This window comes from Elaeis guineensis, chromosome 5 (genome assembly GCF_000442705.2).
Source record: "Elaeis guineensis isolate ETL-2024a chromosome 5, EG11, whole genome shotgun sequence".
Lineage (NCBI taxonomy): Eukaryota > Viridiplantae > Streptophyta > Magnoliopsida > Arecales > Arecaceae > Elaeis > Elaeis guineensis.
The window spans coordinates 27,553,086-27,579,118 of NC_025997.2; the positions used below are offsets into that span (position 1 = coordinate 27,553,086).

General features: G+C 35.2%; 1 protein-coding gene across 1 annotated transcript; it reads left to right on the top strand.

Annotated features, from left to right (window-relative positions):
• Window positions 1–815: 815 nt before the first annotated feature.
• On the top strand, window positions 816–16,744 carry LOC105045270 (mitochondrial thiamine diphosphate carrier 2). The gene is made up of 7 exons (XM_010923493.4): window positions 816–1,203; window positions 4,327–4,443; window positions 8,293–8,404; window positions 11,142–11,269; window positions 13,292–13,444; window positions 15,038–15,187; window positions 16,229–16,744. The coding sequence occupies exons 1-7, from the start codon at window positions 1,087–1,089 to the stop codon at window positions 16,445–16,447; spliced, it is 996 nt and encodes a 331-aa protein (XP_010921795.1). The 5' UTR covers window positions 816–1,086; the 3' UTR covers window positions 16,448–16,744.
• Window positions 16,745–26,033: the final 9,289 nt, after the last annotated feature.

A 26,033-nucleotide genomic window follows, 5' to 3' on the forward strand; every position in this document is an offset into this window, starting at 1 on the left:
CTTTCACCTTCATAATATAATGCATTTCTTTATCGCAAAGTACACATCCAAATCATAATACATCCAAATGACCAAGTATTGCCACATGTGTTAACTTACATATGCATAGAAAATATCAATTTTTTGAAAGAACAAAACTTCAAATAAATTGTTTGTCAAAATATGATGGATATAACTCTAATCTTTAGTGAAGAATTGGAGATTGATGAACAAAAAATTTAAGGGGCAGTTAACTGACTTAGATTTGTCTTAACTGTTAATACTTTCCCCATGCATATAACATGTGCACAGCACACAAATCTCATTAACAGAAATGCTAACGTAACAACATAACTTCTTCCCTTAAAAATTACACAACCGTCATGTGATTTGATCACTCCTCATCATTATAGCAGTCTGTATAATACAATACCTAAAATGTATTCTTCTCAGCATATCTTTTTTATATTTAGACCCCCCCCCCCCCCCCCCCCCCCTTTTTTTTTTTTTTTTTGACTTTGAATGACGGCCGGGGGTCATAGAGAGAGAAGGAGATTCAGCATTGGAGGCTCCCCCTGCTGTCAAATGGAATTTATTTGGACTTAATTACCAAAAAAAAAAATCGTTTGGGCTTTCTTTTTGGTAGTGTGTGTGTTTTTTTTTTTTTTTGGATAAAGATGGTAAATTTGCTTAGGCTTCCAGAACGGCAGTAGAAAGATGAAAGGAAAATAGGGTAAAAATTATCAATAAATAAAAAAATAAATAAATAAAGTAAAAGAGGAAAGTAGTAGGCAAATATTTGCACGACTGCGCCTCTCTTTTATAAACACCTCTTATCTTCGGTTCCCCTAACATCGGCGTCTCGTCTCTTCTCGTCAATTCCCCCCGCTCTCTCCTCTCCCGTGTCTCGTCTCTTCTCTTCCTCCCATTCTCTTGCGAAAACCTAATTCCCTGCCGGGTTCTCGGGGTCCCGCTCTTCTCTCGTCTTAGATTTTTTTTTCATTCCTGAAGATTTTTGGAAGCGGATCCCTTCTTTCTTCCTGTCTTTTGATTCCATAAAGTCTAGGAGTTTTATTTCGTGGTTTGGTGATTGGGTATTGGAAGGAGATGGAGGAGCCCGGGCAGCTGAAGCGAGCGCTGATAGATGCTTTGGCTGGAGCGATCTCTGGCGGGATCTCCCGGACCGTGACGTCGCCACTGGATGTGATCAAGATTAGGTTTCAGGTTGGTCCCGGGTTCACAAGCTTAGAAATTCTGGTGGTTCAGTTGGTTCTTCGTGAGTTAATTATGGTATCTTGTTCTTTTGATGTGATTTTTGGCTTAATGTTTAAAAGATAGGATTTTGTGATAATGTAGCTTTATGCATGATAGAAAAAGGCGAAGTTTTGGTAGAAAAACCCTTTTCTTGACAAAAAAGGGGCTTATGTTTTTCTACCGTAATTTGTTTCTTAGGCTTGTTTGTAGTTCATTATCTATTCATATAGGGTTTAGTGCTGGATGGTTTTTAGTTGTACCTTCTTTATCGTGTCGTGGATGTGGCCAAGATTAGGTTTCAAGTTCGTTTCAGCTTCATAAGGTTCAGATTTTTTTTTGTGGGGGGGGAGATTTTATTGGTTTTGTTCATTAGCCATCCATATTCTGTTGTTCCTTTGATTCAGGTCCTTGATTAATGTTTTGGAGTTAGGAGTTTGTGATAATGCAACTTTAAGCAGTGCAGAAAAGAGGGAACTTTTGGCAGAATAATCTTTACACAACATAGATAAGGTATCAGGGCGTGCCTCTTTTGATATAGGGAAGTGGGGATTGATATGACATCATTTGTAACTGCTAGTTTTAGTTTCTGAGTTCTAATTTGGCTTAGAATTAGTTTCTGATTTCTCATTTTAGCTTAGAACTTTGTATCGTATTCATGGCAAGAAAATGGTTACCAAGATGTTGTGTCAACTTGCTAGCCACTGAAGCCCATTGACATTACGTTCATCAGTTCTTGCTTCTTAGGAAACCAAGATAAATGATGAATTTTCATGTGGGATCTTCAATGCTGATAGATATACACTGGATCTAGGTGAAATCTTCTATAATATTTAGAGCTTGTGGAAATTGAATTTCAGTTTATGGCATGATGAACTCATGCACAAGAGCTTGATGATGGTGCTTGTAAAAAATTTAATTAATAGAAATGCTTTGAAATTTTATATATGATAAACTAAAGCAACAACATCATATACCTTTTCTTCTTTTTTGCTGTAAGAATTGTGCGTTTGTCTTGTGTTTGCTTTAGAGTTTCCTCCATCCTCTTCCCGATGCTTATCTTTGTCATCATTAGTAGAAACTTGTTTTGCAAAAGGTTTTGCTTTCAGGTCCTCAGATTGTTGGCTAAAGGTTCGTATTTCTTCATACTGATGATGACTAGTGTTTGGATAAATCATGTTAGTCCCATCAGAAATGTGCTTAAGATGGACATTAATTGTAGCAGTATTCATTGCGATGGATGGGTAAAATTACTGACAATTCTGATTCTAAATGTATCTTGTAAAATTAGTTGAGAACATGTAGATAATGATGTTAACATATTTTATCAGGAACCTACTTGAAGCTTCTGGCTTACAACTGAACCTGCTTTGAGAAATTAGAATGCATTTCCTACACCACAAAAAAGCCCTTGTCCAATTATTTAGCTCGGCTCTAGTATTGCCTGTGGTGAGTCAGGGGGATATGACCTATTTCTGGTTCATGATGTGGTAGGCTTACAATAGGTATCCAATAGAGCTTACTTAACCCCTCATTAGTGACCAGGGTAGAAGTATATTGCAAGTGATCAATTGACTTTAGGACTATTAAGAGGGATTGTTTAAGAGCATGGAAGTTCTACTTGTGTTGAGTCAAGTGGTTGATGATAGTTCAGAAGATTAAAGAAGGCCTCTTTTGATTAAGTCTCACAAAAACATTCAAAGATTATGAATTTTAAGTTTCAAATCAAGGTTCTGGGCCTATCTAGATGCATCAAATGGCCTTCCTTGAATTACATGTAGATCCTGTTGGGATAGTGGAGCTTGATCCATCCCTTTGACCCAAGTTTTATATGTGCGCTACAGTTGGTAGTCACGAGTTCCGCTGAACGGTAGAGGGTATACGCCGTGGATGGCTGTGATTCTCCTTCCCTATCTCATTGAAATGGAGAGCAAATCCGGAAAAAGATCCCTACTAGTGGCAACCCTAATCCATGGTATAAATAGATAACATTGGGCATCCAAAGGCAGTTATGTTGTGTAGAAGAGAGGGCGAAAGAGAGAGTTTCTTCCTATCTCTTGTATTATGTAAACTTCTTGAGTAAAAGAAATACATATTTCTGTGTGGCCATGGATGTAGGAGCAAGAGACTCCAAACCATGTAAATTCCTGTGTATTCTTATGTGTGTGCAATTGGCTCTCTTCCTTCTTTCTCCTGCTATTTTTTGCATCTCGCTATGATAGGGCCAAGCCCTAGTTCCTAACAGATCCAGTCGGTCCCTTGTGAGTATTTCCAAATTTTGTTGCATATTATTGGCCGTCTCTTTTGTTTTCTGGTTATGCTTTGTCACATCACATCCCTCTATCAGGCTGAGTAGTGTTGTTGGAGATGTGTTAACCTTCTATCAATACTTTTAGGAATCTCCAAACTCTCCTTAATGAAGAATTTGTGAAGAGTTTTTTGGTTTATTCATTCTTATAGACCAGGTCTAGAAGAAATCTAAAGCCTTTGTTCTTCCTATGCTTTTGCTACCTCTAACTACTAAAAGTAAGCCATAAATGATCTTGACTAAGGTCCATATAGATATTATTAATCAAGTCATCTGACTTAATCCATCACTAAAATATCACAGATAGTATTTTAAATTTTTGGTCATTTATATTGTGTTTTTGTAAGATTTACTTTAACAATTTCTCTCAGCATTAGTATGGTTCTGAAGTTGCATGTCCAAGCAGAGAGCCATGCCGGAACCCATGTCTGGCATTTTTGGATTTCAGACACCTAATCATACTTGTTTTCAACATCAACCTAGGATGTAGTTTCCAGTGTGCATGCAGTATAGGATTTTTGCTATATGGGATGTGCCTCCTATTACCTATCCTATTTCATTAAATAGCTTAATTTACCTAAAACTGGGTATGTCTCACAGCAGCAACTTCTAATCTTGCTGCAATGGTATATACTTTATATCTAATTTCCTCTCTTTGTTGTGCAATATATACAAATTTCTTCTCAATGTTTTAACTTTGACATGTAGCTGGAATATTATCAGGCTTCCTGATTTAGTATGTTATGCATATTAATGGGCTAAGGAATTCCCTTGGTGACTATTTGCAGGTTCAATTAGAGCCTACCTCCCAATGGGCTTTACTTCAAAGGGAGTTATATGGACCTTCAAAATATACTGGGATCTTGCAAGCAACTAAAGACATTTTTCGAGAGGAAGGTTTGCCGGTATGTATTTCTCCAAATATTATGATGCTTACCCCACTGAACCACCAACTTTCTATTTTTCTTTTTTTCTTTTTACTCTGAAATAATTTAATTTCAGTTCTCACAATCACAATCACAATCATCTTGCCTTTTCAGTTCTCCAAATATTATGATGCTTACCCCACTGAACCACCAACTATTTGCATTATTTAGTTTCATTTGTATTGAATTTTTTTATTTTTTGATAAACAATGTTCATGTTATACTTGCTACAGGAGTTCTTGACTGAAAAAATTGCTACAGGAGTTCTTGACTGAAAAAATTACTTTTCTTATGTTTTACAACAATAGGCACTCTGACATCAAAGACCTAATAGCTAGAATCTTGCATCTAGGATAATGCATCCATTTTGGAATTTTCTCTGGATCTTGAAGCTGCACTCACTTTGTAAGTGCTTCCTTAAAATGTTTCTAAAGTATTTGCTTTCCTGTACCTGCACCCACACTTGCTAACAATTCTGGCAACTAAGATCAAGAAAATTAAAACCTTGACTTATACCGTGTAATGATGAAAGGTTTAAAAAGAATGAATGGGGATCTTTAGTTCTGTCGAATCTGTAATTTGCGCATAGGTGGAAAAATAAGCAGTATGTTTATTAGAACTTTATATCATATAAATTATGTAAGCTGGTAAAGTTGGAAAAATTCATAGTTCTCTCATGGATTATAATTTCTCATGGAAAAATTATGTAAGCTGTTACAAATAATGACCTGACCAAATCTACTCAATCACAGTGAGTATGGGTGGGTTTTCCATCAGACGCTAGACTGTACACTAACTATAGTCATGTCCTTGTCATGTTGAATCAAAGATTTAGATACCTATGCTAGTGCCTGTACTGGTCCACAATGCAGTATAGTACATATATCAGCATCTTCCATATTGATGCAGGGCAATGGGCCAGGACCCGTCACCTCAAATGAAGGAAGACAAAGGAAAATCGGATCAAGTGGTATGGGCTGATATTCATTCATGCAGAACAATTTGGTGCAGTTCACCTAGGAACTGGTGTTGAGGGGTGCATGGTGCAGGTTGCCAATCAATACAGAATATGCTGGTTGATACAAGCCTATAATCTTGCCTGCTCAACACTTGTACTAAAACACAATGCAACAAATTACCAATGTTTTGGTAGCAATGTTGAGGTGTAATGCCATCTTCAGTCAGATCCTTGCAAGTGCCGCTGTATGTAACATTTTGATAGACTCAAATGTTTAGGGAGGGTTTGATGAGAAATCAATGTATGTTGCACACATAGGAGCTTGATCACAAAGTAAGAGAGCTGACATGAATGTCTTCTTATCGGTGAACCAGGCTGGCCAGAACTGAATCCTACAAACTTGATGATGGTACTTGAGAACAAGGGCTATTAGAATATTGTTGGTGTTGCTTTCTCAAATGGGAGTGGATTGATTGCAGAAGTGGATTTTAGCTCCAGTTTTGAAGCAAATCTTTATGAGAAAAAAACTATAGCAATTACGTATGAAGCAAATGTTGGAGTGAGTTGCCAGAGAGACTACGAAACAGATGTGACACCTTAGGTAGAAGTTTTCAGCTATCAAGTAGTATCTAATTAGTACTTTGTAAAATTAAGCAAGGAAATGAATGGCTATTGTACAACAATAAGCTAAGAGAAACTAATATAGAAAAGTATAAGCTAAAATGGGGAAGAAAATTATTTCCTCGAACAAGAACAATACATCCTTCATCCTTTATTGGTTTTCTTTTTTTACATAATACTCTTTTCTTTGTAAGAGTTTATTTACTGGATAGCAGACAAAGTGGAGGCTATCCCAAGTTATATCAGCAGAGATGAATCCGAAACACTCAATGTTTGATATTGGAATCATATCATGGAGGGTGTCGAATCAGATTGGATCGTGGATTGAGTTGCAAATCATAAGATTAAGATTCTTTTTTGATTTTTTTTAAGGATTAGCAAAAGGTAAAGTGATATTAGATAAATGGTTAGAATAAAGAAATCTGATGAGATTGTAATTTGCATGACTTACAAGTAAGAAACCATCAATATAAGGACATAAAAAGTTCACTTTCCAACAATTATATGCTCATTCTTATCATGCACAAGAAACAAACACATTTTAATTATTCATTATATTTATATTCCATCACATGAAAGTACATAGGATTTCTTAGTTTGATGTAACAGTATTTACATAGACATAGGCCTACTGTTCAAAGATAAAGATGCAAGCTATGGCATCATTACAATCATCATTTTGTAAAATTTGATATACAAAACTGCCTTCTTTTTTATTGTCTCTAGCTGAACCAAAATTTGCCCCCATCCACTAGTTGAACCTTATGAGTTTCACGTTCCTAAGCTCCTTCAAGATAACCTCTCTTTGTGCACCATGGTGCACTTTTACATTTTCTTCCCTTGAAAACTTTCCATCAATTCCGTGGGGGAAGGCAATTTTGATGTTCATTTTTTTTAATGCTGAACTAATGCTCAGAGCAATGTTTCTCCTCACCCTAAAATTTTGTTTTTCCATCATTTCTTGTTAGGGAAGGAAAAATGTATAATCTCTGTAGTGTCAATTATAACCTTTATCAGATGTCAGTGTACACCCTAAATGGCTTAATACGATAGTATCCTGTCCTCTTATTACTATTATTATTATTATTTTTACTTCATAGAATTTCAGTTTTTCTTTCTTGACATTGTTTTAAATAAAACCCTCTACCCAATTATCTCTGATACCTTTGTATTCCACCATACTGATTCTTTATTTTTGCTATTTAAATCTGGAGTTATTCTAGAATAATCTTATTGCATATAATGGCTTTGGTGATGGTCTTGCCAAGAGGCCTCGCATATTAGGAGTTGTCCACTGCTAGTATAAGGAATCTTGCAATTTGTAGGTGACCATGTAACTCTAATCAGTTACTTTGCATTCATTAATGTCTGACATACATTGTTGAACTCTTCATAACAGCTTAAGCTTTGGGGCTTTAGTGGTTATTTAGCAGTGTAGAACTGAGGTTAACGTTTACTCTTGCAAGAAGATGAACATTTTTCTTTACACTTTTGGTACCAGTAACCATGCGTTCTTACTAATCTATTCTGCAGGTCTTTACTTTCAAGTTGAATGACAAGACATGTTCCTATTTAGTTTTCATTTCTGTTTGCTTAGACAACAATTACCTTTGCCTTTTACTTCTTTCTTGTAAATCCGTGAGTACAAGCTCATGTTGGCATGGTCTCTCTCCCATTCTTACAAGCTTACACTACTGTTTAAATACTAAAATTGTTTCTTTAAGGGAGAAGATGAGGTGAAATTTAACTATTGAGAGGTCTCTGGATGGACTAATTGAACAAATGTTGGATCCTGACTTTGATGTGATTATTTTTTTCTTTGATCAAATTATATGTAGGCTACAAGTGCATGAGAGAGTGGGTTTGATGATGACAGTTATAAATGAGATAAACATTAAGTCACTCCCTTATTCTTAACATGGTTAAGGTCCTAAATCTTATTATTATAAATTCTGGCTGTATCTACATACTCTTTGTAGGTGGTCTGCTTTTGTAATTTGGTGGGTTCAGTTACCTTGAACAAAGGTAGCCTTGTAGTCATGTTATTAGTTATGTTTTTGTATAGATTTCCTATGTAAATTAGTTATCTATATTTGTTTATCTTTTATTCTAATGCTGATAGTTTTGTTAGAAGAATTGAAACAGGATATAGTAACAGAAAATCATAGATGTACTATAGGGAAAATGTTTATTTTTTGAAGTTGCTGCTATTTCTGTCTGCATTCGTTGAATGTGATCTGGTGCAACAGGGTTTCTGGAGAGGAAATGTTCCAGCTCTGCTTATGTACATGCCCTACACTGCTATACAGTTTACAGTTTTGCACAAATTAAAAACTTTTGCAGCAGGTTCAGCCAAAACAGGTATGATCCATGGTAAAGAATATGGTTTGGGCATGATGCAAATGTCAATGATATTTTATTTTTCTCATACCAATTTTTTGATCTTAGCCAGTATCATCTACTCCTGCTGTAACTTCTATCTTGTGCAGAGTCCATTTTTGTCGAGTTTCACTTAAGCTTTTTACGTTAGATATACCACACATCACCAAAATTTTGTGCAAGCTGGTTAGGGACATTTTAGTGTCAGTAATATTTTCTAGTAACCCAATGCACGAGGAAATTCAGCATAAAATCATGAAAGTTACCATGTTCTGATTCTGTGTTGGTTAGATTTAATTTACAGTGACTATATTTAGTACTTGTCATGATGCCACGGCCAAGTGCTATTGTTCATTGGATGCAGACCTTGTGTATCCAAACCATAATATTGATTATACACGCACGCACACATGCATACCTGCATAAATACATACATATATGCATACATGCATACATACATAGGCATATACATATGCACACATGCATATATAGGTATGTGTGTTTGTATGCTTGTACACACACACACATATGCATGCGTGTATGTATATATATGTATTTGTGTGCATGTTTGTATTTCTTTGATTGTCTTTTAGGGTTATTTAATAGTTGGTTGTCATGGAGTTCTATAGTTAGTAGGAATATTGTCTAGAATTTCCATTGTATATAGGTTAGGATAAGGAAGTTTCAAAGTCATTAGGATGAGATTTTGAGGTATTCTTGCTTATAAAGCCTCATGGGAGTTTCTTGCTTTCACTATTTAAGGTCATAATTCTTTTCTTTTTCTTTTCTCTCTCTGGTGTTACATGGTCTATTTGGAAGAAGTAGAGCATTAACTTCGCTATTAGGTTGTTTTTCTCTATAGCAAAATGTTTCTTGTTACACTTTATTGTCTTCAATTCAAAAGGGTCTGTCTAGGTGCCCATGTTAGATTTTCGGATTATATTTTATAATTAAAATAAAATTTCTTAGTCATTGTTTTCTAGTATCCATGGCATATGATCTAGATTTTCTTGTATGATTTCAAGATTAATATGTTGACCATTTTAAAATAGAAGATTTATTTGGTTTTTGCTTTTAGTTTTAAATTATATAATATGTGCCATAGGACTCACATGCTTGTTTCCTTCAAATTAAACATGTATTTTGTTGAATCTTTTATGAAGAATTATTTTTTTCCTTTATTTACGTAAGCAAAACCAAGGAAAAATGCAATATTGCTACAAGTAAACTTTTTTTAGATATCATATATACTTGTTAGTTTGTTTGCAAACTCAAATGACACTTTGTGGGTGCATGTGTAATTTGTGAAGCACAATGAACTTTTTCACTCTTCTAAGGATTTTAGGCAAACCAGTAGATAGATATGTTACAAGGTAATATTTGCATAGTCTGTTGCAATATTGTTAGGTAAGAGATGAAGATGTTAGAGGGTTAATTGTGGAATCTGTCTTGTTTGTCACTTGAGTGTAGAAGTGCATGCTCATTGTCCAACTTTTGATCCACTTAGAAGTTTTTGCAACTTATTAAGTATTTGTTCATCCATAAAACTTATGTCTCAGCCATGATGCCCTTTGTAGTAATTGTAAGTGCTCATGTTTGAATTTTACCCATGTTGTTAGAAGTCCAAATGATAACTTGCATATTGTTTCCACAGAACTGAAGCAGAGATGCACAATGATCACTTATGCTAAAAATAGATTTTTTAAATAATTATATCACATTTATTATTATTTTCTGATTTTAATTTATACTTAATATATTTAGTTATAGCAAGATTCTGGACCGTATTGGTTGAAACTGATTAAAAAATATTCGGTTTCAGGGTGGAATAAGGTCCAAAACTGAAACTTAGGTACTTGGATCAATCACAATGATATATGCATTTTTGGGGGCATATGGGATCCTCTGCTTTTCAGAGTGAAGGAGAAGAGCAAGGGATGAGTTTGTAAGCAGTGCAAACCTCAGCTACAACCTATGTTTCCAAGGGATCACATAGGCTTTTACCCATTGCTTAGGAAGAAATATTAAGTTAGCAAGTTTCCGGTTACTATTAACCAATCATTATGATTCAAAATTTGGAAGTTTACTATAATTGAAAATTCTCTCTTACAAGTTGTTCCATCAGTATTGTGTTCTGTTTATATCATTAGAATCTGTATTATTAGTTAGCACTCCGATTTTATCTTTGTAGTCATTGCTTTTCCCATTAATTGTGATGATTTTGGGTACCATCATCTCTTCTGATGTCAGAACACTAATGAACGTGAGGTTCCTATAAGTATTTTGTCTTATTTTAGTAAAGATTGATATTGTATTCTGGTTTGCATCATTTTTCTCATGAGACAAATATCCTTCATTCCTTGATATCTAATCATTTTAGTTATTCGATGCCTTGTTCAAATGCCTAGTCTCTAGGCACTTTTATCAATCCTGTTGGTAATATTTGTCTTGATGTTTAGCTCATATGATTTTTCTAAGTTATAATCTGAATTGTATGGATGGATTGCCATCAACATGTTGGTCGGAATACTCAAAGAGCATGACATTCTCTATATCTATGTCAACCATGTACAGCTATATCCAGCCCAAACTTCCATGAACTAATAATAGCAGGATAAACTTTTCTTCCTTGATGTGGGATGCCATTAATTTACTGAAGCTCATTTCTGGCTTCTTTCTTTGATCCTTGTGTCACATGCATTGCTTGATTTATTTCCAGAGGATCACTTGCAGCTGAATCCTTATTTGTCTTATGTAAGTGGGGCATTAGCGGGATGTGCAGCAACAGTAGGATCATATCCTTTTGATCTTCTGCGAACAATTTTAGCATCACAGGGTGAGCCAAAGGTGTGTGTTAATTATGCTATGTTAGTCATGTTCTATTATAATTTATAGCACCTATTCAAGTTTCATTGGGCTGCTTCTGTACCTGATTGTGGTTCTTGGAAAAGAAATATTTGTTCTTAAATATTGAAACCCTCCTTTTCAAGTTGTGTATTCCATGACCTCAAATTTGTAACTGCCTACCTATTCTCATCTTTGGGACTTAATATTTGCAAATTTTCATAAAAAAACTCTAGTTAGGTAGTGATGGAAATTGGAAAATGTGTTCCTTCAATTAATTTCTGTGGTAGGGCACTCACTTGAACATTTAGAGTTTGTTAGAAAATCTCTTGAGAATGTGACAAGCATAATAATTATTGTTCACTTTTATCTATCTCCATGTGGCAAATAGTTTCTGCTTGGTCCTATATTGCTGTGATGTAAATTACAAGTCCTGATCATCAAAGAACCTGTATACTTGACTCATTTTTGAAACTTAGTGAGGTTCATGCACCCATGCCTAAATCTTCTGAGGGTGGGCATTAATTTAATGTGACAAGAACCCAAAGTGGTCAGGCCTCAAAATTTATCTTCTAGACACCTTTTATTGGAGGTTTGATATGTGAAGGAAAGTTCAGACATGTTTTACTTCCTATTTCTATGGTATTGGACTGTCTACTACAGAAGGTTACTCTGTAAAAGAAATGACTATATGATTTATATTTTAAAAAAATTATTATGGAGGTTTTTTGGTTGGCATGTCCATTCAAACTCGAGAACTTATTGTACAACAAGTTCCTATGTTATACCTTATTAGTAATCAGGCATTGTCAGATATCAGTTATTTTTCAGTTGTCTTCTGTTGATTTCATGGAATTAGACAATAAACTAATTGATTGTTATACAACTTAAGTCAACTCAACTAAGCCTTAATCCCAAACCACTTGGGGTTGGCTTCATGAATCATTTTCTTCCATTCTGCTCAGTTTATGGCCATACTTTCTAAACGATGTTGAGTCCTTCCTCACTACTTCATACCATGCGATTCCTGTCTACCTCCACCCTTCCCTCTTTCCTTCATATATGTGATTTTCTTACACATATGAAAACTAATTGATTGTTATATTAAAAGAAAAATATTTTGTTAAGTGTGATTAATATCTATTACTTGGTTTATTAAATATTTTTCATGAATCAGGTGGAGAGATGCTGTGTTTCTTTAATGTGTAATCCCCTTAAGGCATATTTACAGAAAAGATTGGATTTAGGCATCTAACAGGACACCTTTTTTTTTTTTTGCTGCTGTAATTGTTTATATCATAATGTTCAAAGAATATTTTAAAGGGCCTCTGATCTTTGTTGAAGGACGTATGGAGATGGGAAAACCTAAGGTAACATGGATGGAAGTTTGTGAGTAGGATTTAGAAAAGCTTGAAATAACATCAAAGGCAGGTCTACATTGGAATACATGGCTAACAGGGATTCAAAATGTAGGATCCAAATAATTTAGAGAAGGCTTGATGGTTGTTGTTGTGGTAGTTGTACCTATCAAAATATTAACTACAAAAATTTACTCATCACATTGCTTACTCTTCAGACTATATTCTGAACTTGACATTGGAGCTAAGAGATGGCATATTGGAATGCTTCGAGCCAAATAGTTTGGATTGCATTATATTCCATATATCATTTGTTTTTTCTGGAAGCTAACTAGTAGAATCCATCATCAAGATTCTTGAAGATTTCCAGTTGCAATCAGAATTGCTAAAGTTCAAGTAACATTGGATATTTGCTCTTTAAGTTTTATAACCTTCATATTTCTATAATGTTTTATTTTCTTATATTGAAAGTCATTATTTGGACAATATGCACATCAATTGCAGCATAAAAGATTTACCTTATTTTAACTATTCTAATAAGAAAATCTTTATATAAGGAAAAGAACCAAGTTTCTGAATATTATGGGATGTAAGATAGATGAAATTTTTATATATGCATGAAGTTTTGGCGTGGAATGGATACTAATAGTACCATTGATTGATCTAGGTGTATTCCACCATGAGAGCTGCATTTTTTGACATCATTAAAACTCGTGGAATACAAGGACTATATGCTGGGTTGTCGCCAACACTAGTTGAAATTATTCCTTATGCTGGCCTGCAGTTTGGCACATATGACACATTCAAGCGATGGATGATGGTAATATTTGTTTTTTTTTTTAACTTTTTTTTAAAAATTGTTGGCGCCCTTTTTATGAGAGATACCGATTAGAAAAGCCAGTTATATTTTATCATTTCTTCGCGCATATTTTCTTTTTTAAAAGCTATTGTTCCATACCCTTCCATGATGATTATCAGTGCACACTTAAATGGCTAGATACATGCATGTGCTAATGTATGTGTATATGACGTGTATGTATACTGCAAGATACTGTTCCAGATTTTTTCCTTTAAAATCAACAATTAATTTATGAATGGCAAATCATCTTAAACATATGTTGTGGAACGCATTAAATTGAACTACAAAAGTACTCTAGTTGCTCCTCTCAATGAGAAACAAATATAGCAACTCTAACAAACAAAATTTATTTAGCTGCTGTGACCTTGAAGTTTCTTTTTGAGAATGGTGGGGTAGGTGGGGTTTGGGGTCATGCCCCGTCCAGGAACTTGATCCTTCGATTTCACTTGCTTTTTGTTTCTTCCAATCCACTCTTCAACTAGGCTTCTTGTATTTCTATCGTATAAGATTGTCAAGGAGGTCAGGTAGTCCATTGGTGGTGGGGACCACAGAACATATTAATGGTTGTGGGTCAGTGGTGGATTGGGGAAGCTGGACAAGGTCAAAGTGGACACCAGAAGTCAGTGGAGGCTGCTGTAGGTCATGCAGAAAATGGCATAGCTACTGGAGGCCATGGTTGTGTGGCATTGAGAGCGGAGAGGAAGGGATTAGGGTGGTGGATTTTAATCATGCTGCTGACCTGTGTGAAGCATGTGGTTCGTTAAAGATGGGAGCATTTTGATGGATGGTTCTGTTACCATTAATCAAACTGTTTTATGATAAAACTATTCACCATTCCTAGTTTGTTTTCGATCTTGTTACTGCTTACCAAACTTTTTACTCCCACTTACTTATTTTGATGTCATTTAGCTTTTAATCCATGTTAAAAAAAGTTGTATCATGTATATATGTGAGTATAACAAGCATGTAACATGAAGTGCATACTAGGGACTAGAAGTGGGACAAAACATCCTGGGTCCTCACTATCAGATGACAGTCAAATGGGTCACCATACCGAAACCCAATTTCTAGATCCTTTTTAGACAGATCTACGTATCCTAAGATTTGAGGATAAGATGGATCCTACTCCTAGATACACACCTGTACCAAACACCAATGCCTCAACTCATTTAATGAGCAATTCTTTGTGCACTGCACGGTGCAGAAAACCATGCACCACGCATGGTGATTGGATCACGTGCGGGGCTGGGGAGACGGTGGGGAAAAAAAGGAGGGGGGGGGGCCTCACCCGTGATCCAATCACCATGCAGGGTGTGCAGTTTTCTTCACTGCGCGTGGTGCACAAAGAATTTCACCTCATTTAACATAGCAGAATGCTATTATTGAAAGGGTGCTCCATTCTTTTCAACATATTAGATTATGACATTGAGTAATGCTGTTAACTTATATTAGTTTTGATTCTGCATGAGTGATAAGCTTGTCAGAGAAAGATATGTCAACATAGTATTTTCTTTGCTATCATGAATTTTTAACTGCATTATATTTTGTCTTCAGGAATGGAATAAGTCTAGATTTTCCCATCTTAGCTCAATTAGGCCAGATGATTCTCCTTCAAGTTTCCAGCTATTTCTCTGTGGGTTTGCTGCTGGAACATGTGCTAAAGCTGTCTGTCACCCTCTCGATGTGGTGAAGAAGAGGTTCCAGGTAACTTCCAGTATCCCAGAAGCAAAATATCCAGATGTTGAGATTATCAAAATCCAGAGTTTATAGAATTCAAATTCTAGAAATGGAAAGTACATGATCATTGCTGTTTTGCATGATGTTTCTGTCTATAGTTTGATGACTATTGCCTGGTTGAAGGACATGCGCTAGAAATAGAAATGCTTGATTACCTGTGCAAGAACATCAGATGGGTAGCAGGACAGGGTAGGGCAGCCTGTTTACCTGTTTCCGCCAATGCTATGATGGAGAAGTGGACTAACCAAGTTTATGGGACTTCTATCGGTCATATATAGTTGCAGTGTTTACCTTGTTCTATGCAGCTGCTATCCATTATAAAAATCAGATTCCCTTATAAGTTGATTAACCTTCAATTTATAGGTGCTTCACGTAGAAAGTTGTCCAGTTCATATAACCAAAATCAACATGAATAGTGGATTTTGCACAAAAAACCACTTTAATTTCTGATTCTGCTAGGAAAGATCCTTCTTTTGGCACAATGATTAACTCTAGTACAGGGTTGACCATGATGTAAACAAATTGGATTGGATACTCAAAATTGTATTTAGTCAATGTGTATCAGATGTTCATTAAATGGTTATTACCCACATCATACTTGATCCAACGACATCCATGGACTCCTAAATGTGTATCACTTTGCCCACAAACAAGAAAAAAGAAAAAAAGAAAAACACACCAACCTTTCTGGCAAGAAAATAATGAAGTGGATGAAAGTTGGTGTTGTCATGTGAATCTTCGTTATGCCTATTAGTATTCTCATGTAATTTTCTATCCTTTTTATTTTATCGACAGAAGTATTTGCAAATGATCATTATTGGCTGTTTGAACTGATGGATGGTAGATATTCATTGATTCAGAGACAACTCTGTGGCTATGTTGGGTGAAACCCAGTCAGTGATTGTTCACCCATGGCAGTATTTGATATTCCAGTTGCTGCATATTTTTCCCACTTCCTTGACCGATGTACTTATAATATGTGTGCAACTTCTGTTCGCTAAAATGCAGATAGAAGGACTTCGGAGGCACCCGAAGTATGGAGCACCAGTAGAGAGCCGCACTTACAAGAACATGTACCATGCCCTCAAACAAATCTTGCAGACAGAGGGGTGGGCTGGTCTCTATAAAGGCATCTTCCCTTCCCTGGTAAAATCTGCGCCAGCTGGTGCTGTCACCTTCGTGGCATACGAATACACATCTGACTGGTTAGAATCTGTGTTGACGTGAATTGGATATTGATATTTTTGGTTAATTTTTTGGTTCTTCATCCATTTTTTTTTTTCTTTTCATTGTAACCTAGCTCAATTTAAGATTATCTTGCTGTACAACTTATGATCAGCTAGTTTCAGATGCACTGTTGTGATTTTGCCAGTCCTTGCAATTAGGATTCAGGGTTTGGCAAATCCTCAGTGCTGACCAACTTAATCATGCTTATATTCGCAGTTGCCCTGACAAAGTCTAGGGAATTGTAACATGAGAGCACTACATGAAGAAATTATAGATGACAAATTTTTGGATCTGGAATCCCTTGCTTTAACTGATGGCATAGCTGGATAATGGGGCTGTTTGATTCACAATAATTGAAGGTGCATGCACCTCTAATGGCCAGAAGATTTCATAGTATGGCTTGCTGTAGTTGTTGTAATTGCAACTGTACTTGCTGAAAAGGGCTGAGATGCAGCATCGGTTGGATGACTCCTCTCCAAATCAAACATGAGCTTAATTAAATGGGAATGCAGATTCTTGTTAATTGTTGAGAAATTGAGATTCCTTGACGGGATAGAGAGAGAGAAATATCCATTGTTGAGAAATTGAGAATCTTTGACGGGAACTTATCGTAAAAAACCCTGTTGGTTTCGACGTCCCTTTGCTGCACGTCGCCCAGCCCACTTGATGGTTGTCCGGTGTCATGACCCAGTCCAAACCGTAACTTACGGGAGGAGACCAGGAGGGAGGACGTTGTGACAAATAAGAGAGAGAGGAGGAAAGTCACAAGATCCACTGCATCATAAGTACCACTCGATGCAAGTCTCTCCGCCAATGTTACTAGTACTGCCAAATTTTCTCTTGTTTTCAACTCCAAACTTTACATTGATGTGGTAAATTCTATAAACAAACTTCAAACAGCCTAAACTAGAACTAGTCTAATTAATTTTTTTTTCAGGATTGGATAATCAGGATTTTGCTTGAAATCATATGATGCTTAACCATCTATGAGATAACAAACTAGACAAAAAGATTGAGGAGTAGATGAGAGGATTGTGATACTTGGAAGTTTAGAATTATTGTTGGTCATGGAGCTTGTAGAGATTATGGAACTTTAACATATATTTGATAAATAAAATAAAAAAATATATAGGTATAATAAAATAATAATAAAAGATATTATATACTATTATATAGTGAAAAATAATATAATATAATATTATGTATTATTGTATATTAAAATATTACTATATTGTATAATATTATTATCATATACTGTAATATGATATTGTAACATAATACAATATAATATAATATAATACTATAATATAGTATAATAGATTATAATCTAATCTAATAATAGATTATAATTTAATAGCTTATATTATATTATTATAATATAATAATATTATAGTAGATTGTATTACTTTTTATATATAAATATTATTATATATTAAAATATTATTATATTGTATAATATTATTATCATATAATGTAATAATATAATATAATATTATTATAATTATGATGTAATATATAATGTAATATAATATAATGGATTATAATCAAATATAATAATATATTATAATATAATAGATTATACTATATGTTTATAATATAATAATAATATATTATTTTAATAAAATATAATGTAACGTAGTATAATCAACATATTATCTTATTATATTAATAAATATAATATAATATATTATTAAAATATATTATATTATATTTATAATATATTAATATTATATGATATGATATAAGATGTAATTATAAGATTTATTGATAGATATTTTAGTCATCGAGAAATTTTTTTTAAATCAAAACAATCTTCCAATATTAATCAAAAAGTACTTCCAGAGAAAAGTTCTAAAATGCAGTTTTTTCCATATAAATCTTTTCATTTTTTTGGTAAAGTCAAAATAATTTTTTAATTTTTTATCAAATAATATTGTACCATTTAAAATATTTTTATAGGATGAGAAATATTTTTTGGCCTCCATAAACTTTATCAAATGAAGCTTAGGCATCTTACGGTGAACTAGCAGTGCTTACCATCATTTACAAAAGCACTAGAAGGTGTCAAACGTGTTAGGGCATAATAATCTATATATCCGTAGCTAGGAAGCTAAACAAGTCTTGCTCTCCTCTCCAATAGAGGACAATATCAGAGAGGATAAACAATTGAAAACATCGCTCTTCTCGAGCTATTAACGTACCAATTTTTTTTTTTTGGATCCATGGGATAAGTTTTTCACAAAATTCAAACTATGGTGAATAGAGGACTAACACTTATCCAGTCACTATCACCACGTTTAACCATATGCAGGCTCATGGCCATCGAAACAGACCCAATCAAACCGTACAATGGATGTGCCGAACTGATCGACCGTTTAAGATCTAATCTGTGTAAGTTGGATCCAAACTCCTATCATTTATCTACTTGCACAGATCTCAAAGTGATTGACGGATGAACATACAGGTCTTATGTCTGTAAGTTCCTTCTATTTCCCCAACTCCTGCATGACTGCAGTCATGGGCCATTTTGTTGGATTATGATAGCATGATACAACAAAGGTTCAGAATAGCGAGAGCAAACAACAGTATTTGGATCTCTGTTAGGATGCTTGAATTTATGGGTAATTTTCTTGCTGGGGCATTTATTGGTATAAATGAATGAAATAGATACTTCATCAAAGAAAAGAAAAAAAAAAGATAAAGATTTTATTATCAAATTGAAAAATGATTGATGAGCTACATAAGCCAATTCACCAATGCTGAGAGCTTCAATAAGTTATTTGGGAAGATATTTCTGACACTAATCTATATCTACCCAAACAGACAGCCCAACCCGGCTCTTCTGATCCTACACAACAACTCCATGGGTGGAGTAACCACTACCAACTCTGAGTTCACGTCGATGGACTATGACTTATCAGGTCATTAACACGCTCCGTCGATAAATACACTGTTTGTTTTCAATTCATAATTCCAACAAATAAGAAAGGTTCGCAAGTCAAAACTGGGATTAACAAGGACCCATCACTTTAAATTTAAATAAATAAAAAAAAAGAAAAAGAGAGAGAGAGAGGTAGCGTGAAAAAGCAAGGGATGGTGCGAAACGGGTGCGTGAAAGCCCAAGGCTCGTGAAAACCACTGTAAAATATGGAAAATAAGTTCAAAATAGATTCTAATTTTTGTGCTATAAAAAGAAGAGTCCATGAACATGAAAATATCAATATAAAAAAATAGTGGAGTCATGAGCCACTAAAAGGAGATAGAGAGAGAAAAAAAAAAGATTTAGAGGGTGTTTCATTCAAAAAAAAAAAGATTGAAAAACATCGATTAGAGGAGTTCGCTCAACTTTGAATTAAATTATTCCATCGAGAGTTTTACTGTAGGTTTGTTTAATCTTGAATTTTTTCTTTCTTGTATCAGAAGCGATGTTTCCTTCATGTATCAAAAAGATTTTTCGTACTCTAAACTGTTATTATAGTAGAAGTTCTTTCTTATTCTCATCCCTATATAGATGTAGGCTTCAACTGAACCATGTTAAATTCTAGTATTCTTGTGATTGTTATAATTTCTCTATGCTTTTGGTACTATCGTTAGTATAATTTTTGTTTTCACTTTATCAATTATCTTTCAGTACTCGAATCCTAACAAGTGATATCAGAGTCAGATTTCACAGAATCCAAAGTACTAAAAAAGAAGTTGAGATGCTAATAAATGGAGGACCAATCTTCATTGAGCACTATGATCAAGCTGACATCAACCAACTACTCGATTTAGAAGCCTTGCATGGAAGACCTCTTTAACTGCAAAGATTTTTACGATCCAATCGAGGGAGTTATTGCTCAGTCTGATAAGATATCAAACAGAAAATAAAAAAACTAAATCACAAAATTGTTGAGCTCATCTGGCAATGGATTGATGATAGCATCTTCCATCATGTTTCAATGGAGGTTAACGCCCATGACCTCTGATTGAAACTGAAAAGCTTATACGAGAGAAAGACGATGTAAAACAATACATTTCTAATTCGTAAGTTGGTGATATAAAATATAAGGAGGGGGCTTCCGTAGCAGAGCATCTAAGCAACTTTCAAAATATAGTGAACCAACTCGTCATGATAAAGATGGCATTAGATGAGGAGCTCCAAGCTCTACTATTGTTAAGTTTCTTGTCCGATTGTTAGAAAACTCTGGTGGTATCTCTAAGTAATTTTTCATTAGAGGGTTCAATAGCTTTGACAACGGTAAAAGATTGTATGCTTAACGAGGAGGCCAAGAGTAAGGAGCAAGGGATCTCAAGCCATAATAAAGCACTCATCATCGAAAGAAAGGAAAGAAGCAAGCACAATGATTCCCAATTTAATTCGGATGATGGTTGCGCTAAATTGCATGGGAGATCCAAGTCTCGAAGTGGCAAATGGGGCCACTTTAAGAAAGACTGTCAATTACTAAAGAAGTAGAAGTCAAAGAACAAATCAAGCAATAACTCCAGCTCGAACAATGAGAAAACATCTGTAGCTAAGAGTGGAGAGGTGATCATTATTTGTGGCATAATAGACGATGGTCTTACAGGTACTACTAGCCAAGACTCTACTTGGTGATCGATTCGGCCGCTTCATATCATGTTACAATGAGGCAGAAATTATTATTGTCTTATCGTTTCGGTGACTTGGGATGGTGAAGATGGAGAATAATGGAGAATCAAAAAATATTGGCATCGGGGACATTGTGCTAATCATAAGCTTGAGATACAATCTAGTGTTGAAGAATGTTTAATATGTACCAGATATCTGTATGAACTTGTTGTCGATGGGGGTGTTAGATGAGGAGGACTACTACAGTGTATTTAGAGACAGCAAGTGGAAGCTGACCAAAAAATCGCTAGTAGCAGCTAAAGGCATCAAGCAAAACTCTCTTTATTTCATGCAAGCCAAGTTCGGTAAGGGTGAGGTGAACGCAGTGGAAAAATCTTCTGCCTCAAAATTGTGACATCGGCAACTGAAACATATGAGCTAAAAGGGGATACCAATTTTAGCCAAGAAGAATGCTCTTTCTACTAATGGTTCTGGATTGAAGACATCCAAAAGCTGCCTGAAGGATAAGCAAACCCAAATTTTTTCAATATTTTTCCTTTAAAAGAAAAACTGGTGCATTAAATTTTGTTTACAGTAATGTTTATTCTATGAATAATAAAATTTTTGATGGATGCTCTTAGTTTATGACTTTTATGGATGATCACTCCTCAAAAATTTAGGCATATGCTTTGAAAATGAAGGACCAAGTGCTCGATATATTCAAGCAATTTCATGTCTCTACTGAAAAGGAGACTGGATGAAAGCTGAAGTGCATATGGACAGACAATGGGGGTGAATACAGAGATCCTTTTAAGAAATATTGTTAATAGAATGGCATCAGATTGGAGAAGATGGTGCCTAAGATGTCATAGTAAAATGGGCTTGCTGAGAGGATGAACAGAACGATTTGCAAGAGGATTAGGAGCATACTCTCTCATGCCAAACTATCAAAAGCATTTTGGGGAGAGACATTGATAAGTGTAGTCCACATCATTAATCTTTCTTCTTTCTATGCTCTTGAGGGTGATACACCATAGAGAGTATGGTTGGAGAAAGATGTTTCTTATGATTATTTGAAAGTATTTAGATGCAGGATGTTCATGCATATTCTCAGGGATGAGAAGTCCAAACTAGATGCCAAAGTGAAGCTGTGCATATAACGAGCCTACATTGAGGATGGATCCTATGCAACAAAAAATCATGCGCAATCGAGATATTATTTTCTTAAAGGATCAGACGATCGATGATTTCAAGAAGCCTAATAAGCCAAAGTCAACCCTAAACAATATGGTTGACTTGTGCCAGATACTTCCCCAAGGAGTCTTGATAATGGGGGAGCAATTGCAAATGATGGTATATATGATAGTTATGAGGCTGAGAAGAGTACGGATGGTGTTCAAATTGAACTGCATATTGAACCACCTATATAGGAGGTTCGGAGATCTATAAGAGAGCAGAGACTGTCCAAGAGATATCTACCACAAGATTACGTGCTATTGATGGATGTAGGAGAGTCTGAGTCCTACTCCGAAGTCATGGAGCAACAGCATAGTGAGGAGTCAATGAAGGCAATGAAGAAAGAGATAATTCTTTGCAGAAAAATAATATATATGAGCTGATGAATATGTCTAAGGGAAAGCAAGCACTTAAAAATAAATTGATGTTCAGTTGAAGCCATTAGAGAATAGTTCACAATCAAAGTACAAGACGAGATTAGTTGTGAAAAGCTTTGTCAAAGGAAGGGCATCGATTTTGAAGAGATTTTCTCACCATCGTGAAGCTCACATCTATTCGAGTTGTCCTCGATCCCATTGCTTATTTATACCTTGAGGTCGAACAACTTGATGTGAAGATGGCATTTGTTCAAGGTGATTTGGAGGAGAAGATATATGTAGAGCAACCAGAAGGGTTTGAAATTAAAGGCAAAGAAAACCTGATGTGTCGCTTCAAGAAAAGTTTTGATAGGCTAAAGCAGGCACCACAATAGTGGTACAAGAATTTCAATTTCTTCATGATGAAGAATAGGTATAATAAAATAAGTTCTAACCATTGCATGTTCATGAAAAAAATTTTTGATGATAATTTTATCATATTTTTACTATATATTGATGACATGCTGATTGTAGGACACGACATTGTCAAAATCAATGATCTGAAGGTGAAGTTGGGTCACGTGTTCGTGATGAAATTAAGACTTGGGACAGCCAAAATGATCTTGAGGATGAGAATCACTCGAAATAGGAGATAATGAAAACTGTAGTTGTCATAGGAGGACTATGTTGAGAATGTGCTGGATCGATTCAACATGAATGGAGCGAAACCGGTAGTGAGTCCGCTTGTAGGACAATTTAAGTTGACTAAAGTGCAAAGCCCAAAGAGTGAGAATGATCAAGTGGAGATGAGAAAAATTTCTTATGCCTCTTCTTGGAAAGTCTTACGTATGCTATAGTGTACACCAGGCTTGATATTGTTCATACGATAGGAGTGGGCAGCTGGTTTCTTTCAAACCCTAAGAAAAAGTATTGGAAAGCTTTGAAGTGGATAATGAAGTATCTTAAAGGGACATCCAGGATATATTTATGCTATAGCAGCAGAGATCCTATGCTACAGGTTTACATAGATGCGGATATGGCGAGAGATGTTGACATACGAAAATCCACATCGTGTCATCTAATGATATTCTTTGGGAGAGCGGTGTCATGATAATCAAAGTTGCAAAAGTGTGTCACACCATCATCGATAGAGATAGAATACATCACGATGATAGAGGTCGGTAAAGAAGTACTATGGTTAAAGAATTTATTAGAAGAGTTTGGTAGGGAGCAAAAGATGTTTGTCGTCTATAACGATAGCTAAAGTGTGATCCATCTCAGTAAAAATTCTATATTTCATTCGAGGACAAAATGCATTGACGTCAGATATTATTAGATTTAGGATGTGCTGGAGATAAAGTAGTTCAAGCTTGAAAAAGTTGACACTGAAGAAAATAGTTCTGATAGGTTAAAAAAAATCAATTTTAGGGATAAAATTGATGAAGTGCAAGGGCGCTGTAGGCTTGATGGAATCCCCAAAGGAGTCGGAAGGAGAAGATTTGTTGGTGTGGTTCCTCCTTATATGGGACCCACCACTTTAAATAAAAAAAAAGGTAGCATGAAAAAGCAAGGGATGGTGCGGAAACCAGTGTGGGAAAGCTAGGAGGCACATGGAAACCACTGTGAGATGCAGAAAACGAGCCCAAAGTGGACTCTAATTTTGTGCTATAAAAAGGAGAGTCCATGGATGTAAAATGCAAATACAAAAAAATATGGAGCCATGAGCCACCAAAAAGAGACAGAGAGAGAAGAACAAGAAAGACTTGGAGGGTGCTTTATTCATGAAAAAAATCAAAGAACATCGATTAGAGAAGTTCGCTCAACCTTGAGTTAGATTATTCCATAGAGAGTTCTATTGGAAGTTTGTTTAATCTTGAATTTTTTTTTATATTAGAAGCATTATTTTTTGCATGATGTCAAAAAAAATTTTGTGCTCTAAACTATTATTATAATGGAAGCTCATTCTTACTTTGTCCTTATATGGATGTAGACTTCGATCGAATCACGTTAAATTCTGGTATTCTTATGATTGTTATAATTTTGGTGCTTTTGATATTATCATTAGCATGATTTTTATTTTTACTTTATCTATTATCTTTAGTACTCGAATCCTAACAGAAAATTCTTGAGATGGGTTTAAACAAACTCCATACACATCTATCACCTCCATTCCCTGCTTTTCTCTCATGCTTTCCTTCCTCTTAACTCTACATCCTCACCCCCACCCCCTCTTTCTCATTATTTCACTCCCTCTTCTCTCTTTTTTCCTTTTCTCTCATTCTTCCTCTTCTTATCTCACTTAGGCTGCTAATCAACACTACACTCATCCATGCTATCGCTACCAGCTGCCACTTGCCCACCACCATGGAGTTCCACCACTATTTCATTTTGTTGAGTTGTATCTTTCATGCAAAGGATAATTGATCTTCTTTCGCGACATTAATCATTGGATCATGTTTTGTACATCTCTTAGAGCAGGAAGTGAACTTCATGATTTATGCTACAGATGAATGGAAGAGGTTCGTCATACTTTAAAAGGTGTGTAAAATACGATACAATAGTTAAGATCGTGAATGAACATCAACCATTCTTTCGCATGAAAGATACAACCTGAGTCCGAGCCATACCGTGCCACAAGGTCACACTATCATCTTATTATCTTAGTGGATCCCATTAGGCCTGTTCATGGGCCAGGCAGCCGAAGCCTTTTGGGCTGGATAAGGTTGCAGATTGTAGGCTTGAAGGCCAGCCCAGCATTAAAAATTAGCTCATTTAGGGTCTGTTCGGATAACTGGATCCAAAATCCCACAGGAATCATGGGTTTGGGCCAATACAGCAGTCTAAATAAGTTCAGCTAGCTTATTTTTATAAACACCTAGAAAATCATTGCAATGCTAGCTTTTTTTTCTTCCTCTGGATTCAAGTGACCCATTTTAAAAGCCTCTAGATATTTGTGAATACAACCTAGTTTATACTGATTTTTTTAAGTTGTGCTAGCTAACCCAGAATTTTAATAGAATTTTGGGCTCAAACATGCAAACAAGCTCTTAGTAAATGGGTTGGTCCCACATTTGGTGATTAAATCTAGCTAACCCATATTTTTTTTATTTTTCTCATGTTATTTGTTTATGTTTGATATATTTGTAAACTTAAGTAATAATTATTGTTGTTATGTGAACTTAATGGGATAATGTACATGTTGTAGATTGTTGGCAATGTTTAGTTATTCAAATTTAGAATTTTTAAAATATTTTAAGCATTTTTATTTTGAAAAATGATCATAAAGTCTAAAGCTTTAGTAAGGTTTGGGCTTAGACCTGGAAGGTAGGCCTAAAGGCTGAGGCATGATTGAGCCTAAGTAAATTGTATTGCCATCTGGACAAAGTCCAATCTAATCCGACTGACGAACAAGTTTAATCTCCAC

Excerpts from the sequence above, each read along its gene's own strand:
- LOC105045270 (XM_010923493.4), top strand. The coding sequence starts at position 1,087 with ATGGAGGAGCCCGGGCAGCTGAAGCGAGCGCTGATAGATGCTTTGGCT. Across the intron at positions 4,444-8,292 it reads TTCGAGAGGAAGGTTTGCCG|GGTTTCTGGAGAGGAAATGT; the intron begins GTATGTATTTCT and ends CTGGTGCAACAG. Across the intron at positions 11,270-13,291 it reads CATCACAGGGTGAGCCAAAG|GTGTATTCCACCATGAGAGC; the intron begins GTGTGTGTTAAT and ends TGATTGATCTAG.